At 34.5% G+C, this 19629-nt stretch overlaps 1 protein-coding gene across 1 annotated transcript in view; it reads right to left on the reverse strand.

Annotated features, from left to right (window-relative positions):
• TLK1 (tousled like kinase 1) overlaps window positions 1–19629 on the reverse strand; it is a 137801-nt gene that overhangs the window by 46771 nt on the left and 71401 nt on the right. The window contains exons 4-10 of the mRNA XM_046658692.1: window positions 10902–10977; window positions 7823–7869; window positions 7298–7393; window positions 5886–5975; window positions 4758–4850; window positions 366–476; window positions 115–251 (exon numbers count right to left, since the gene is read on the reverse strand). Of these exons, the coding sequence (XP_046514648.1) occupies window positions 115–251; window positions 366–476; window positions 4758–4850; window positions 5886–5975; window positions 7298–7393; window positions 7823–7869; window positions 10902–10977 (650 nt within the window). The remainder of the gene's footprint in view (window positions 1–114; window positions 252–365; window positions 477–4757; window positions 4851–5885; window positions 5976–7297; window positions 7394–7822; window positions 7870–10901; window positions 10978–19629) is intronic.

The following is a 19629-nucleotide window of genomic DNA, read 5'->3' on the forward strand; positions in this document are numbered from 1 at the left end:
GATTTCAAAGACTAGTAAGGTGTAGATACAGAACAGAATTCCAAAGCTATAATCTTTGAAGGTAATGAAAACCCAAAGGAATACTAAAGTTTTTAAAATATAAGAATGACTAACTTCACAAGATTCTGAAATGCAAAACCATCTGTCCATTGTTCAGTAAATGAAGCACCATGTCTAACTGTTGTGAAGTGCCCAAGGCGTAATCTGTCTTGCATACTCTTCTCTCGGCTTGACAGTTTCTCTTGTGTACTCTGAAAAAAGAAGGAAAAATCATCATTTTATTTTATTCATTTAAATTTTGAAAGCGTACAAGGGATAAGGGGCTAGTGAAAGGAAAGGAAAAATGTACTGAACTTTTAACTTACCTTTTCAATAAGCAGTTTCTTGCTCATTGATATGCACTTATTTAATCGTTCTTTGTATTTTTCAAGTAATTTTTGTTGTTCATCTATTTGCCGTCTGAGATCACAGTTAGCCTATAATATAAGAAGAAAATAGAAAATGTCTAAAATTTGTGTATATGAGACGCTTAGGAATATTTTTTAAGATTTTTTTTTTCCTTTTTCTCCACAAAGCCCCCCGGTACATAGTTGTAGTTGTGCATCCTTCTAGTTGTGGCATGCAGGACACCATCTCAGCACGGCCTGATGAGTGGTGCCATGTCCACGCCAGGATTGGAACCAGCGAAACCCTGGACCACGGAAGTGGAGCACACGAAGTTAACCCTACTCGGCCACCGGGCCGGCCCCAGGAATATTTTTAACACTGAACAAAACTGTATAAAGAGAAAAGGTTAATAAGATTAAGTATTTGAGTATGATACTAAAAAATGTTTTTAAACATATACTTACCATGTGATAATACTGTAAAATGCTGTTTGCTTAGTGGAAAGTACATGGAATTTGTATCCACACTCCATGGGTTCAAATTCAGACTCTGAAGTATATAACCTTGGCTAAGTTAAGTAAGTTATCTGAACCTTAGTTCAAGTTTTCTTATTTCTAAAATGGGGGCAATGCCATCTACCTCAGTTAAAAATAACTGAAATATGGTATATAAAGTGTATAACACTTAAAAATGAATGTGAATTCTCTTCTGTCTTTTGTAACTAATAAAATTTTTATCTCCATTAAACTTGTGGATGACACTGTAGATGCCTATCCAATGGCTGACTACTTCCACATCTTTCTTGGCAACAAGATACTAATTCTGTTGACTCTGCAGGCAGCCACACGCTTGGGGAAGAGACCTCTCTCTAGGCTCTGGAGACTAGTCTAGTACAGTGATTAGAGAATAACCTGGAAGGCTTGCTGGAACACAGATTGCTAGGACCCACTGCCAGAGTTTCTGGCTCAGTATGTCTCGGGTAGGGTCTGAAAATTTATTTCTAATAAGCTCTTCAGTAATGTTGATGCTTCTGGTCTGGGGATATTTTGAGAACCACAGGTCTAGGCCAATCATGATGGAAGCCAAAAGACAGTGGCATAATAAACTGAAAACAGTGGAGAAAAATAGCTGCCAATCTAAAATTATGTAATAAACAAAATTGGTCTTTAAGGAAAAGGGTAAAATAAAGACACTTTCAGAGGAACATAACGGAGTTTAGCACCAATAAACTCTCACCATTAAGTGAAATCCAAACAAAAACCCCAAATGTGGGGGCTGGCACTGTGGCGCAGCAGTTAAGTGTACACGTTCCACTTTGGCGGCCCATGGTTCGCTGGTTCAGATCCCAGGTGCAGACATGGCACCGCTTGGCAAGCCATGCTGTGGTAGGCATCCCACATAGAAAGAAGAGGAAGATGGGCACAGATGTTAGCTCAGGGCCAGTCTTCCTCAGCAAAAAGAGGAGGACTGGCAGCAGTTAGCTCAGGGCTAATCTTCCTCAAAACAAAAACAAAACAAAAAAACCCCAATTGTGTATGTGTGTTTAACTTGAAAAACTGATTCTAACATTTTTCTAAGACTGCAAAAGGCCAAAAATAGCCAAAAAGGAGAGGATATATGTTCAACCACATATCAAGATTTAATACAAAGCTACAGTAATTATGAGCACTCAAATCTATTTTCTCCTTCTTCCTTAATAATGGAAAACAAACATTTTATTCTAGATTGATATATGCCTAGCTAAAAGACCACATTTCCCAGCTTCCCTTGCAGCTAAGGATGGTCAGTGTGAAGTAAGCAGAAGTTGTTACATGGAATATCCAAGAAGGCTGCACAAAGAACTGTTGCATTTTTTGTTATTCCCTTTCTCTTCCTGTTTTATGCTTAAGAATACAGATATTATAACTGTGACTCTACTAAACATTTTGTACCTTGATATGACCTTCAAGATGGAAGCCATGAACTAAAGATGAAGCAGCAGAAAAAGTGAAGGAGTCAAGATCCCATATGAAACTATGGAGCCATCATACCTGGGCTACCCACTTCTGTTCTTCTCTCAAAAAATAATATTCTATTTCATTTAAAGTATAGTCATTTATGTTTTCTGTTACTAACAGCTAAATGACAATTGCTAAATGATAAAAAGATGCTGTGGTACTACAATAGGTACCAGTATAGGAATATACAAATAGAATATGGAACATAGCAGAGAAAACAGAAACAGATCCACCTGTATATGGAAACTAGAATATATGATGGAGCTGACAGTAAAGAGTAGACTTTTAATTAATTGGGCTGGATAACTGGTTATCTATATAGAAAGAAATTAAAATGAAACCCTACTTCACATCATACTCAAAAACTAATTCCAGTGAGATTAACTTATATTGAGAAACCAGACTATTAAACTTTTAAAAGAAAATATAGAACAACAGCTTTATGATCTTAGGGATAAAAAGAATGAATTCTTTAAGTATACGTCTAATAATAATTTGGTACAAACAAAACAAACTATAAACAAGAAGATATGTTTAATCATATAAAATTTTTTAAATGCAACTAATCATCAAAAGAGAACATAAAGAAAAGACAATTCACACACTGAAAAATCAATATATATGACCAACAAAAAACTGAACTCCATTAAAACAAGACAGCAACCCAATAAGAAAAATGAGCAAAAAACATGATCAGTTATTTCACAAAAGAAACACAATGGTTAAATATTTTAAAAGATGCTCAAAAAATAAATAGGAAATGCATAATAAAAGACACCTTGTTACACCCATTAAATTGGCCAAAAAAACAAAAAATTTAAGTCTGATTATAACAAGCCTTGGCAAGGATAATGAGCAATGAGACTATTTCTTGTCCATTGCAGGTGGAAGTGCAAACTGATCCAACTACTTTGGGAAAAATTTGGCATTACAGAGTAAAGCTGAAGATGTGCATGCCCTATACTCTAGTCATGTTTCTCCTAAGCATATACTATAGAGAAATTCTTCCACATTTGCCCTAGAAGACATGTACAAGAATGTTCTTAGCAGAATTGTTTATATTAGCAAAAAGCAGAAACAAAATGCCCACCAAGAGCAGAAAAGACAAAGTATGTTATACTAATATAATACCTTACTATATAGCAGTGAAATGAAGAAAGTACATGACAATCCCAAATATACGGTTTAGTGAAAACAAACAGGGAAAAAGGGTACATACAGCGTAATTCTGCACTTAAAGTTCAAAAACAAACTGAAATAATATGTTGTTAAGAATGTATAGATATATATAATAAAACCATAAAGACGCAAAAAGGCATAATAAATACAGAACTTAGAACAGTGGTTAATTGTAAAGTGATATGAGAGAGTGAATGGAATGGGATCAGGAAAGGTACACTGGATGTTTAAAGGTATCAGTAATTACAGTAGGATCACAGATGCTGGTTTTACTGAGTTTCTATACCAGTGGTTCTCAATGCTGGCTTAAAGTTTAATTACCTGGAGGAGCTTTTAGACCTACCACTGTCCAAGCCCTACCTTACATCACTTTAATCAGAAGCCCTCAGGGTGGAGTTTAGGTATCAGTACTTTTATCAAGCGCCTTCCACCTTTTCCATATGGTGATTCTAATGAGCAGCAAGGGGTGAGAACCACTGCTCCATACCTTACTCGCACTGTAAGTATAGCTTCTGATGTGTCTTTTTATAAAGTTTCCATTAAAAATCTCACAGGATCACAGTGGTTACTTCCTCTTGTACAATATCAAATGATAGGTTTATAACAAAATCAATTAACTTTAAAACTAACATGAAATGGATATCTGTCTTATGATAGTTGATCAAATAAATCTTGTTTCCCTCTATTTCTCCAACTGTTTCTCAATTCATATTTGAAGAGCTAATAAAATAATTTTCATGTTAAAGCTGATATCTTCAATCATCTACTTACACTACCAGAAAAAGATTATTTTTTTCCAGCTATAGAATTTTTTTACAATGCTAAGTGTTTTCTCACCAGTTTTACTATTGCCAAATAATTTACTCAATTTTTTTCCCCTCCATGACTTTTTTTTTAAAGCCCACTCTTTTTGTTTTTTTAGGTATGCTTTTTTTGGTGAGCAAGACTGGCCCTGAGCTAACATCTGTTATCAATCTTCTTCTTTTTTTTTCCTCCCTGACGCCCCAGTACATAGTTGTATATCCTAGTTGTAAGTCCTTCTATGTGTGACGCCACCACAGCATGGCTTGATGAGTGGTGTGTAGGTCTGCACCCAGGATCTGAACCGGTAAACCCCAGGCCACCAAAGTGGAGTGCGTGAACTTAACCACTACCCCACCAGGCCAGCCCCTCCCTCCATGACTTATTACTTACCCTGAGCAAGTCATCTATACGACCTTCCTTCTTTTCCAGGTCCTGGTTTTTATTACTTTCTAGTGCTGCTAATTTCAGCATTGTGAGATCAGTCTAAATGAATAAAAAGCTATTTTATTATCTCTATTATACATATATCACTACATGCAAACATACAATTAGATTTTACTCTGATTCCACAAAGCAAAGAAAATATGTGTTTGTGTGTGTATGTACAGGGTATCTCAAAAAGTCTTAGTGCAGTTTTAAGTTTTAATATCTTCAGAAGTTTAAGTGCTACAAAAACTTACAAAGAAACATTTAAAAGGTTAATTATTTAAGTTTTTAAAATATTGATATATTCTTCATTAAAATTCAATATAACCACTGCTTTGTGCTATCAACTCGAACTGAGTTTTGACATGGCAAAAACTTCCATGAGCTGTTCACTGACTGAAAGCAATGTACTTGTAATCCTACCCTAAAGATCATCCAAAGAGAGAAGTTTTGATGCATGTCCAAGAGTTTGGACACGACCCGACAGAAAAAGTCTAATGGCAAATAATCAGGCAACTGAGGTAGCCATGCAAAAAGATCCACCTTCCCAAGCTCTGATCTGAGACACTGTCACTCAAAAACTGTCACATGTAAGAAGTTAAAATGAAAGACTTAGCACTCAAGATTTATAAAACTATTAAGTGTAAAAGATATCTGATTAATTCAATTTCCAAATGATTTTTCTAAGTGTGTAGCATATACAAATATACGTACAGACAGACACCCAAAATGAACTGCTTTAATGTCCACTTAGAACAGCTTCAGGAAGACATCAATGATACGTATTTGGATGTTAAGTTCAAAAAGAATCGGTAAACAGAACTGACATGTTACGGTTGTTCTATTTATTTAATTTGCCTAAAACATCTATATATTTAACCAGTGTGTAACAAAAGATAAGCTGATAGTAAACTGGCTATTTCAATTTCTCACCCACTATAAACTGTTTTCTTTGTTTAGTAATTAGCTTTCTTGATACATAATTTTACTTTATGACTATGTCTAAAACAAAGAGAAGACGACTTAGTTGTTTGTACAAAGTTGGTCATTGGTTTCTTAGAAGTCATACAAAACATTTTAATTACAATTTACCTGAGTAATTTTAAAGGATAACTGCTTTGGTTGTACAATAGAGTGGTCCCCAAAAGCTAACGCAGTAGGAGAAGGGCTATTCGGCCGAACCTTAAAAAATATTAAAATTTTTACATTAGCAAGAAAAAAAACAGGTTTCTATTTAGAAACAACTTCTTAACATTTCTTAAGTTTTTATCAGGATAATAACTGAATTAAAACATAACTGACTTTTTAAAACTTTTAACCACCATTTATTCAACAAGCATTCATTAAGTATCTCCCCCCATAATGCCCAGTGAGAGAGACAACCATATATTCCCTGCCCCCGAGGAGTTTACATTCTCGTACCATAAATGGAATTTTAACGCTTTCGATCTATTAAATAAAACTAGAGCAAATACATTATTTTAAAACAAAAATATTTAAAACAGATTATGATGGTTCAAAAAGTAAAACAGAAAAGATGTCACTATAGAACTCTTTGTACTAGAGACAATAATGCATGCCCATATGTAGTATAACATGAATTTGCCGATGAGTTTCATGGTTTATCTAGTCACTAGTTTTAAAACACATTCACTGAAATGAGCAGATTACATCACTGTATCAAGGCTATCACCACAACTCTTAAAGTTATTGTAGAGTCTTACACTTTGCTTTGTATATGGCAATATGTACAACATGTATATGGGAAGGTACAAAATGAGTAAGACACAACTAAGTATATGTCTACAGACCAGGACTAGAAAGGGACACTGGAAGTAAAAACAAGGTACTTGAATAAATAGGAGATACTCTGATTTTTAAAAATCTTTATTTCATCTTTAAATTACTGAAAGCCAGTATTCTTTTTCTGGTTAGACACTCAACTTTCACATAATGAAAGTAAAGAAAAAAAATGAAATCCAATATATAAAACAATGCATATAAAAGCACTAGATCTTAAAATATTAGAAACAAACCAAAAAGTTTTAAGATAATTTTTAGGTCCAAGATCCTTTTCCCATGCTGAACTAAATGATCTGAGGTTGACGGCTGCCTAGCTTTTTCTTAAGGATTCCCAGAAAGGAATTATGCTATAATTTTAGCGGGTGGGGGAATTTAATTGAAAAGAAAGTTAGAAATTAGAAATCAATAACTGAACATGAACTGATACAAGAGTATTCATTTTAGTCCCACAGCCTCAACAGTATTCTATTACAGAAACATTACCTCTTGGATATTAATTAATTCAGGAAATCTTTAAGACTCTCACTTTCAGAAATAAAGTTCTAATAGTAACAGATCATTAAAAAGGATTCAACTCACCTCACAGAACGATTTTTTTAAAACATAAACACTAACATAGAAGTTCTCAATAAAAACAAATTACAAAAGTTATTCAGTATACATAACCTCCTATACATAAGACTATGCATGTAACAACTCACAGATGAGGAAGGAGTGGAATGTGAATGTGAATTCTGAGGAGAACGGATCGCAGGAGGTATGCCTCTTACTGGACTTGAGCCATTACCACCTTGGTACTGAGGAAAAAAGGAAACATCCCTATTTATTAAAACAGTTTTAAATAAGAATTCATTTAAATATATCTTATTTTAAATTAAAGCCAGCAGTTATTTAAATGGCTCTTCCATTTAGAATTCCCTTAGGTGGGCTACTTTACATCTCTGGTCCTCAGTTTCCCCATATGTAAAACAGGAATATTAACACCTACTCTGCCTATCTCCTGAGTTATTATAAGCAAATATGTGAGAAAATACTTTGAAAGTTATGATATAACATACCGATGTAAAAGTAAATTTTAATGTTCCTAGGAAGACAGGACACCACATAGTACTGAAGCTCTGCTCTAATCAGTAGATAATCAAAAGTTGACCTTGTGCTTCAAAGAAAGTCTTTCAGCCCACAGCAGAATTATATTAAGAACTGGAGATATTCCTCAATGAACTTACTTCAAAATAGTCGCTAATTTTGTGGCCACGTCCCCCAATACTTTTTCCTAAAATATAAAAGTAAAAAATTTTACAGATTTAAAGTCAGTCATGACTATCTATCATATCAGAAAGATAACGTGCCAAAATTAACTTCCCTAATACACACAAGAATCATTTATTTAATAAAAAGAATATGATATTTTAGTTGGGTAGTGATGGGCATTAAAAGAACATTAAAATTCCTCAGAGGGTCAGAAGCCAATTTCAGACATCCAAAAATCAAATGACATTTTAATAGAAACACGTCAATTTTTAAAAGTCCCAATTACTGGAGAACAAATAAGTAGTGACACTAAAGGATCTCCAGTTTTAAAACTACATTATTCATATTGCTAAATGGCTAATAATTTCAAAAAAGCAAATCAATGAATAAAAAAGAAAAGACAAGTGGCAGCTGCATAATTGACAACCAATTCATACCTGTAAATAATAATGAAAAGGTTTTGGTTAACACAAACCACAAGAAACTGACAACAATATACTTTAATCTGACTGCTATTTTGTAAAATATTTTGATTTTCTAAAAAGTATTTCCAAATTAATAGGATGTTTTTTAATAAACTAGATTTTAAATATTGTTCTTAAAAGACCATATTGATAAAGTGATCCAAATCATTACAGATGACAGTTCTTTAACTAAAAGTTCTGCTCTAAAATGGACTCTTCATTACTTCTACAAATAGTGAATTAAGAAACTGCTAAGACATATGTGTTTAGAGATACTTTTTTGGATGGGAGGCATCCATCCTTCACTGGAACTATATAGAATACATGATTTATTCAAGTTACAAAAGAAAAATCAACCATACCATGGAGTCAAAAGCTTTGGATAATATAAACATAAACTTATCAATTCAATACTGACATATTCATTCATTCATTTATTTTATTCCACAAATGTTTCTTGAGTAGTTACTTACTATGTGCCAGGCATTACTGAGATGAACAAACAATACACTTAAAAGTTCAACAACCTTAAATCCCTTCTTTTTAAACAAGGTAGGAGGATTTTTTTAAAAACTAAGTAAGTACTCAGAATTATAAACACTATCTAGAAATTCTGAACAAGCATTTTGTACAGATTTATTTAGAGGTCAGAGACAACTGTAAAGGTTTTATACCAAAGGAATTTCTCTTCTGTCTACGACAACTTTCTTGCAGATTCTGAAGAGGTGCTATCTTTCAATGAAGCAGAGATGTTTTTGGTTGCCTACCTAGAAGCTATCTCCCCACTTCTTTTTCTCTAATTGAACCCAAATTTTCTTCTGTTAACATTCCCTCCCCTACACAGCATGAATAACTTACCGGAAGCTGACTCCTATCCGGCCTTCATTTCTAGTTCCCCTTCCCTCCTTCTGATCAGAAATCCAATTTTGTTCAGTTATTATCCCTTCTCCACAAAGCCTGTATTTCCTTTTTTTTTTAAGATTGGCACCTGAGCTAACAACTGTTGCCACTCTTTTTTTATTTTTCCTGCTTTTTCTCCCCAAGCCTCCCAGTACACAGTTGTTTATTTTAGTTGTGGGTCCTTCTAGTTGTGGCATGTGGGACACCTCCTCAGTGTGGCCTGATGAGCAGTGCCATGTCCGCGCCCAGGATCCGAACCGGCAAAACCCTGGACCACCAAAGCGGAGTGTGAGAACTTAACCACTCGGCCACGGACCGGCCCCCGCAAAGCCTCTACTTCTAAGGGGAACTTTACCCCATTTTCTGTTTCAGAGATGGGCCTGATTTTTACAAGGGCAATAAATACCTCTTTTGGACATAACTGGTTTTGAAATGGACACACGACCCAATAAGAAGACAGAAGAGGTTTGTTCTGGACTTGAAGAAGCTTACTTCAAAGAAAGAGAGGGGGAAAAAAAAAACCACAGACAGCCAGCCTCTCTCTAAAGCAAATACAAATGAGGAAGCTGAAGCAAATAGATCCAATTAAAACTGGCAACCATCCTAAAACCATAAGAAAATCAGTCAATTCTGTGGATGGTAAATGACAAAGAAAAAAACATTGTTTCTTAAACACATAGGTTGGACCAAGCAACCCAGAAGTCTCATCCTATTCTGGGACCTGCTTTTAAATGAGTCTTTAAATCCAAAGTGAAAACTATCATAACTAATACATCTTTACAGTAAATAAAACTCCTCCTAATCACAACTTAGGGGAACTACACTAAGACAGAAAAAGAGCTCAGGGCAGATTGAGATACACCTAGAGAAAGGGGCTAGAGTTACTTAACGCCTTCCTTCCACAAAGCTGCTGCAAATATAGTCCTTGATGACAGTGCCACAAGTAAACACTAGTAAGCCATGGGTTCACGGCACTAGATCTTAAGCTAATGAGTGGCTCCAAAACATGTAATAACATACGTATAAAATCATCATTATACATAATTTAAGAGCCCAGTTTATTGTATTTAATGTTGAATGGCCAGATTAAATGACAATACTATTTAGTTGTCTATTATAAGAATTTTTGTAGTCTAATGAAATTAATTTTCTTAGCTCATATTATAAAAGGTAGGTACGCAAGAAGGATGAAAAACAGAAAGAAAACGATGGTGCATTAATAAAAGTCTCTCAATCATTTTTACAAAGTCTTTTTTTTTAATGAAAAGAAATAAGTTTGGGATTTGTTTTAAAGCGAGATCTAAAGTTCTTCAAAAACAAGAAGCCATTTCAATATCATTAATTTATATACAAAGAAAAATGAAAAGGTAGTGCTTGCCAAGTTTGGACATGACACTTGTCTTGCTAATTCTCAAATAAAAAAACCAAGAGAAATGTCAAAAAGCCTAACAACAGTAACCATACGCTAACTTAACCTGTGGTACAAAAAGATTCCAATTTAATATTATTATTATTTCTTATGCAAAGTACATTCCTAAACTATCATTAATGCAGAAATTACATAATAGCTATAGAAATCACAAAAACACAAAATTACTTATTTTACAATTAAACTATTAACTGATTAAAAATCAAAATAATTAATTGTAAACGCCTATTTGGCTCAGAAGGAAGATTTTGCTTCACTTACCCTGACTACTTTCATTCTGGTTTTCTGCTTTTCTCTTTCTTCCTCTAGATGATTCCGATTGTTTCTTCTCTGGTGTCTACAGAAAGCAAGTTAACAGAATTTTAAGTTACAGTTTTAACATACAAAATTATTACAGTCAACATAAAAATCATTTTTATTTTCAAAGTAAAAAACCGGTTTGTTCAATAGTGCTCATGTTATACAAATGTGTAGTTAGTTACATACAAATTATTTAAAAGATAAAAAACACTATTGTGTAAATTTTTTAAATTTGAAGTGTAGAAGACCTTGTAAACATTACTTGAAATTCACATTTAGAGAATTTGACTTGAGGTGGATGAAAAATCTGAGGGTAACGAGCCTTTAATAGACGTCCTTCAAATTCTTAACTGGATATGGCAAACAAAACAAAACACCTTATGTTTTTCCTATTGGTTTTCTACTATTCATACATATTTAGTCTATAAAAGTAAACTTGGATGAGAAAAACGGAGAACATAAACACTGATATATATAATTGCTATTAAAAAGGACCATTCACCTAAAGGCCTAACAATTATAATACAATGACAATTACAGCAAATTCATAGATTATGCCCACCTAGATCAGGGGTGGTGGCCAAATCTGACTGGCCACTTGTCTTTCTAGGGCCCATAATCTGAGCACAACTTTTGCATTTTTAAATGATTGAAAATTTCAAAATCAAAACAAGAATATTTTGTGATATGAAAATTATAAGAAATTCAAATTTCAGTGCCCATAAATAAAGTTTATTGGAACACAGCCACACTCATTCATTTATGTATTGTCTGTGGTTGCTTTCCTGCTACAACAGGAGAGTTGAGTAGTTCCAACAGAGACCATATGGCCCACAAAGCCTAAAATATCTGGCCTTTTACAGGAAAAGTTTGCAGACCCCTGCCCTACATGATGGCTTGTTCTCAAAATACAAGTTTGTTCTTTTAAACTGACAAGCAAGTACTTTCACTAGGCTAAATTAACAAGTAATTTTTGTGGAGTCTGACAGACTGTTGTGCTTAGTGAAAAACTGAAACCAGGAGCAAAAAAGCACAAGGCAATGGCACAGGGCCCTCAAATTGCAGAAGCTTGGCAAGGACGTGTGGTGCTAGAACAAAGAATATTTGAATGAATGAAACATCAATGCAACTTAAAATAAATCTCTAGAGGCAATGTAGTCCCCAAACAAGGAAGGGACTTAATCCATATTTTGATGTCTCAGAGTAGTTCTATGATTAAATAGTATGAATGACAACATATAACCTAACTCACATTGAGCATCTATGGTTCCTCTAAGTGTTATCTTTGGGATTTTAAGTTCTCTTCCTCCATTACCGCCAACAATATAACAGACTTAGAGAGGATGAAGTGAATGTTACTAGTGTCTAAATTCTTTAAAAACAGAAGTTACATCTTCCCCCCAGCTCACCCTCCCACCCCCACAACCAGCATATGGTTTATTTATTATTACTTGATATATACATGAATATCAAATAACTTATTCAAGGTAACTATAATTTAAATCAAATTCAATTCTGTTTATTTCTAAGGCCTAAATGTTCTTTTTTCCCCCTCTCTGTGACATCCTATATGCCCTACATCAAGGCTACTGAAAGAAATCAACTATATAAAAATATTTCGGGTCCGGCCTAGTGGCGTAGCAGTTAAGTTCACACGCTCCGCTTCAGCAGCCCAGGGTTCACCAGTTCAGATCCCAGGCACAGACCTACACGCTGCTTATCAAGCCATGCTGTGGCAGGCATCCCACATATAAAATAGAGGAAGATGGGCACAGATGTTAGCTCAGGGCTAATCTTCCTCAAAAAAAAAAAAAAAATTCAAAATTTTATTAAATTCGTAAATAAAATTCAGTATGTCCAATAAATCTCCTGTATGTTTTCACATCACAAACCAGAGAGCTTAAAAAAATACACCCTAACTGGCAATCTACTCAGGAGGTAGACTACTGATATACCAGCAATTTAGGGTAAAAAGTTCATTAGGTTAGTTTCATTGTCAAAATTATCAAACTCAAACTTAATCAATAACCATCTTTTATTTTCCTTGGAATAAAAATATCCCCAAATTAAAAATTCTAAGTTAACATTTTTAGAAAGAACCCTAAAATCTATCGTACAACAAGAGGATTCCCAAAAACAAAAAAATATAAAGTTAAGGAAATATGGTTTTTCAGAACAGTTTAACATTAGACTAATTTTTAAGCATGACAGGATCCCATTTGAATTCTATCTTAAATCTTGACTAATTACTTTTGAATAAACAAAAAAAAAAATCACAAAATAACACAATTCTGAACGTTATATTGGAAACATTTTGTATCTAGGAAACTAAAGAAAATATAACGTTATAAATGGTTCCGTATCATTTTCTAAAATATATTCCAAGGAACACTGGATCAGTGAAGACTGAGAGGCCACATTCTAAATATTCTAAATAAATCTGAGAACCAAAATGCTAACATTATAAGAACTAACTGCTAACATTCACTGGCTATCTCCAAGATGGAATGGAAAGATATAGTACATGTAGAGATTCTCAAACTTATTTGGGACAATATTCATTAAATACTTCATTGGTATATACTTCAAGATGTTTAAGGTCTTTTTTTTTTTAGACATATAGACTACTTAGCAAAAACTTTTTTCTCTGAGGCAAAATTTCCCTAAATCTAAATTTTTCTGGAATGGGGAATTGGGACAGCCCTTTGGGGGAAAATGTGATTTTGTTTAAAACAACAACAACAAAATTCAAATGCATAAGGATTACAGTAAAGGAAAAAAAGTCAACCGCTTTACCTCATTTAAACCAGAGAAGAATCTGAGGAAGGAGGAAAAACAAACGATGACAGAACCAAAATCAATTTTGAGATTATAATGTATGACTAATGTGGAGTAAGAAGTGGGAAATAGGTAATAAAAAACTGAAAAGTTGAATAAAGTAAAAGATGAGAAAGGGAAACCTAGATATACCTAAATTAGCCTATAAAGTAAATGTCTCCATTACAAACACACCATTTTGTCCCTTCCCATGAACTTTACTCTTTTCCACCCATGTCCTAGTATGACTCCCTGGTGTTGACCTTTGACCTCACTCTCACCTCACTGATTGTTTTAGAGTTTGTTCTGGCAGCCCGAAAAGATCATAATGTCCTAAAAAGCAAGACCATTGGTCTCTGAAGAAACAGAGCAAGAACTTTTCTCAATCAATTTTCAAGATTCAATTTTCTCATCAATTTTAAATGTGACAATACAGGCACAGGAGGATTGTGGGGATTAAACGAGACACATATCAGAAACATACTTAGTACAGAACCTAGAGCAGTGCGTGTACTCTATAAACATGAGCAAGCATCCAATGAATTCTCTTTTCTGAATAGCTATCCTTCTATTACTCCAAATATCTATGCGGTTTTGTGTTTCGAAACTTGAATCATGTATCACCTGTTAAATAATTTACAGCTTCTGCCCTAAAGGTTCACAAATAACTTGTAAGACTTGCAAAATAAGCAATGTTTCCTCTTTAAGGTCCCATTCAACTCTGTTCTTGACTACAAGCCATAAAAACAGAAGTCAAGGCCCTAAGTATTACATTACTAACCCTCAGGCAAGTGAGCACTGGATAGTTTTTTGGTTTTGAATTTAAATAATCTGTGCAACACCAATATTAAACAAAACAAAAAGTCTCCACGAAGCCCACTGCTGCCAATTCTCCTGAGTCACTCATTTGTAAGTAGACTTGTATGGAGATTTAGAACCTTAAGGATTTAGGATGTGCAGAAATTCACCAAATGCTTAATCTGTAAGATGGCTCATCACTGAGGAACAGTTCAGAATACTATCTGGGATTTTCAAACTGTACTCCAGAGACACCTTAGGGGAGAGGAGGCCGTGGCTCAACAGTTCTTAAAGGGGGGCTCGCCCCGTGGCCGAGTGGTTAAGTTCGCGCGCTCCGCTGCAGGCGGCCCAGTGTTTCGTTGGTTCGAATCCAGGGCACGGACATGGCACTGCTCATCAAGCCACGCTGAGGCAGCTTCCCACATGCCACAACTAGAAGGACCCACAACGAAGAATACACAACTATGTACTGGGGGGCTTTGGGGAGAAAAAGGGAAAAAAAATAAAATCTTTAAAGAAAAAAAAAGTTAATAAAGGGGAGGGAGAAGGGAAGAAGCAGCACGTGGTTGAGCTGAGGCTCTAGCCTACCAGACACACATCCTATGCCACCTCAACCACATCCTGTAAACACAGCACCTCTTCTTCTAATACTGAGATTCTATATTCAACTTCCATTGAAGAAAGAGTTCAATGGCTTAAAAAAGATTTGGAAAAAGAATTAGTGATCTTAACCAATGATTTCCTAGAAAATCCAAGTGACATCAACCAGGCCACCTTTGTATTCGCATAAATTGTAAAATTTGCATATATTGAGGGGTTTTGGGGCGGGGGAGGTTTGTAAGATTGGCCCTGAGAAACATCTGTTGCCAATCTTCCTCTTTTTGCTTGAGGAAGATTGTTGCTGACCTAACATCTGTGCCAATCTTCCTCTACTTTATGTGGGATGCTGCCACAGCGTGGCCTGAAACAGTGCTGGGCCCGCACCAGGATCTAAACCTTTGAACCCCAGGCCGCCGAAGCAGAGAGCATGAACTTAACCACTACACCACCAGGCCAGCCCCCATATATTAAGCATTTTATATAGAACATTTTTAAGCTTATTATTGCTCTTGCTAATGCTGTCATTTCTTTCTTCTCATCTCTATTTTTTTCTCAACTATTGCACTATAATTGACCACAATAAGGAAGAATTAACATGGAAGGCAAAATAACATGATTTAGCTTTAAAGTAAAGATGGAAAGACTACAGCAATTATAAAAAGTCAAAGAATTCTGACATACAATGGAACAGTGGTTAGGAGAAAATGATGAAAGGAGAGAATGCCACTCTTTAAATCAATTTAACTTTATAAATGCCAATTTGTAATCATACCAAAACCTGAGCAATTACTCTGACATTTAAATGTTCCAAGGTATTAGTGTGAATTTAACACAGTTTTTTCTAGCAGTTAAAAGTATGTTCAAAAAACAAAGACAAATCTAATGGACTCAAGAGATGACACCAACATAATTAAAACAATGCTCCAATTTCATTTGGAAATTAAGTCAGTGATTATTAAAGCTTTCATATCTAATCATATGGCTTCTCAGTTTATCTTAAAATAAAAGTAAATGTATTGTTCTTCAATGCAAATAAGACCAAATAGAAGAAAACAAGAATCTTAACACAATCACAGAATGGGGGTGATAAATCAATATGGATTGTTCCATGAAAACAGATACCACCCCCACACCTCTATCAATCTCTAGAGAGATATTTAAAATTATCAGCATAAATGCATTATAGAAACTGTAACATTATGTGAAAAGATATTACAGCTAATATACACAGATATACTTAATTTCTTTCTATTAAATGAGAAAATACTTTGAAATAAAGAAAAATTACTCTAATATTAAATAATATCCCTAACAAAATATTCAATCTTCAAACTTGTCAGAATGAACTCTTTCTGATCGATTCATATGGCTAAAGATTGGTTTCAAAAATCCAACTCATTGGTTATTCTAATGATTCATATAGTTACTCAGGTATCAAATTCAAGGTCACTACACTCTGAACAAATGGCATGGCAAATCTTTTTGCCTGCAGCTGATGATAACCATGTTCAATTTTTATCCACATTTCTAGGGAAAATTTGTGGAACTAGATGTGATACAGGAAAACGTTGAAGAAATCTTTGTTACTTTAATGGCATACATCAAAACAGTACTGAACCAGAAAGGAAAATCTGGAGACTTATAAAAATAGTCAATGTAAAATAGATGTTCTATTCAAGAATATCAAATGTACAAGATACTGTTTCTTCCAACCTTTTGCTATCAAAATTAGGTTAGAATAATGCACTATAAGAAAACTGAAATTCTGCTGTGAAAATTTCCTTGCTGCTTTGTATCCAATTTGTATTTAGATAAAACCTACCAGGAAATATGTACATCCTAATTTAAAGATAATTTTGAGCTAGCATGACCTGAAATTCACATAGTCTTTCTCTGCCCAAGAGTCAAAACTTTAATATCCAGAACTATTATCTGGAAATATTTGCTGGAATCTTTGACACCTAAAAGAATTCTCTGTTATATTGCCGATTTCAATACTTAGTATAAAAAGTTTATGTATGCAACATTTTGAGATCCTATCACCAAACAAGAGCACGTTTTCTTGCTGTTTGGAGTAAATCCAATCAATATATCAGCAATTTGGGGTATAGCCTATTTTCTGTCTTTATTATATAATAATACATAATATCAAAGATGGTAGAAAGCCAATAAGAAGAAATTGGGTAACCACCCAACCAAAATGTGTGCTATCTTACAGGTAACAAAGTGTGCACGCTCACAACACTTTTAAAAGCCTGAAGGAATTCTACTCCCTTCACAAATATACAACATCCACCAACATATCAGTACCTAAAAGAAATATAATACTAAAACAATCTTACGCTTAATTTTTAAAAACTACCTTACTTGCCATCCTCATAGTCTGACTTCTTAAGCTTCTAACACCTGGACCTATTTTAATTTGCATTCATATAAGTTTAAAAGGAGCATACTAAGTCCTCAATGTCAATGAAACAGAATTTTGTTTGCCATTTTCTTATAATTTACGTAGCATAACTATTTCTCAGCATTTCCCCTTCTTCGGCTTTCCCTTTAAGGCTTTACTTGTCAAATAGTATAAACTGTAAAATTAGAATAAAGTTGGACTTTCTTCCTCTAATCATATGATCTTGGAAGTAGTTTTCAAATCATACAATCAGCATGAAACAGCCATACAGAGCAACTGCTGTGGGGAGGAGGCAAATTTTCAAGATAACTTACTCTGGAAATGTCATCATTCTGAGTGTACTTATAATAGTAAAATTTAGAACAATGATTTCATAACTTTTCTTCCATTGTGACAGTCATGATAGGGTAACATACCCCTGTACAATATCCCTGTAGACATTTCCTTGACATGAATCTCTAGGTCTTTATACAATTATTTCTTTGGGATAGACATTTTTAAGTGTAAATGCTGTGTCACAGGATATGCACGTTCAAAATTTTAAAGATATTGCCAAAGTGCACTTTCAAAGGCAATAGCACGCTATACTTATGCTAACACTGTATGAGAAGGCCCACCAAAATTTTAAGATTTGTCTACATGAGACTCGGGGGGAAAAAGTGGTATTTCATTGTTACTGTTTTCTCAATAGCGATACTACATGTATAAACAGAAAAAGGTGACTTGTTTTATTTTTTAAAAGAAATTCTTCTATAGTTTATCTATTAGCACTGATTCTCAATGTTGATTATACATCATAATCACTTACAAAGCTTTTATTTAAAGCTCATGTTGGAGTCCCCATTCCAAATTTAACCATCTCTAGAGAGAGACCAAAAGAATCCTTATTTTTAAAAAGCTCCAAAAGTGATGAGGATGTATCATCAGAATTAGCAGCAATCTATATATATAACATAAAGTAATGAATTTCCTGAATATTCCCCTTTTAGAGAAGCTCTAAAATTAACAAGTTATTCTTCATATAATCTTCTAATAAGAATTAAAAATCAAAATTGTGACATATAGCAGAAAACTCATTAGGATATAAGAAGTCCAAAGGGTTGTCATGGTTACTCGGTTATTCTACAAAATGAGACTCAATCTTAAAGAAAATTAGTAAAATAATCACTATGTCAGCTGACAGAAAAATACAACCAATATTTCTCTTTTTTAAAAATTCTTTTTTATTTTATTGGCAGCTGAGCTAACATCTGTTGCCCATCTTTTTTTGTCCTTATTCTTCTTCCTAAAGCCCCCCCAGTACATAGTTGTATATCCTAGTTGCAGGTCCTTCTGGTTGTGCTATGTGGGACGCCGCTTCAGCATGGCTTGATGAGCAGTGCTAGGTCCGCGCCCAGGATGTGAACCAGTGAAACCCTGGGCCGCTGAAGCAGAGCATGTGAACTTAACCACTGGCCATGGGGCTGGCCCCAAAATATATCTAATATTTCTAAAACTCTACTATAAGATACTGAAACCACATTTCTCAGTAGTGTCAACTTTAGCTGAAAGCCCTTAAAATCCAGTTTAAAAGCAATACTATTTATCAGCTAAAACATGTGTGAAGTGCGATTAGTCCAGGTTATCTTAGATAGGTAAATTTGATGATTACTATAAATCATCTTAAATCTAAATATTTCCAAAAAAGAATACCAGTTTTTTCAAAGGAGCAACTAGGGTCATTTATCTAAGAAGTTCTACACTCTCTTGGTTATAGAGAGAGCGCACAGCACAGTAGTTGAGAGCATCACTTTGAAATAAGGGAGACAGTTGCAAGTAGAATTTTGACTCTAACTTCTATCTGTGGGCAAATTAGCTAATCTCTCTGGGTTTGTGTTTCCATACTTAGAGATGAGAAACTTGCAGAGTTGCAATCTAGCTCCACAGGCAACATGCTAACACTTTATTTTCTCTCCTTCATTAATGGTGTGGTTCTCAACCAGAGGAGATTTGCCACCAACCCCAAAGGATATTTGGCAGTATATGGACACGTTTTTGGTTTCCACAACTGGGGAGCAGTATGGGAGG

This window comes from Equus quagga, chromosome 4, assembly GCF_021613505.1.
Source record: "Equus quagga isolate Etosha38 chromosome 4, UCLA_HA_Equagga_1.0, whole genome shotgun sequence".
Lineage (NCBI taxonomy): Eukaryota > Metazoa > Chordata > Mammalia > Perissodactyla > Equidae > Equus > Equus quagga.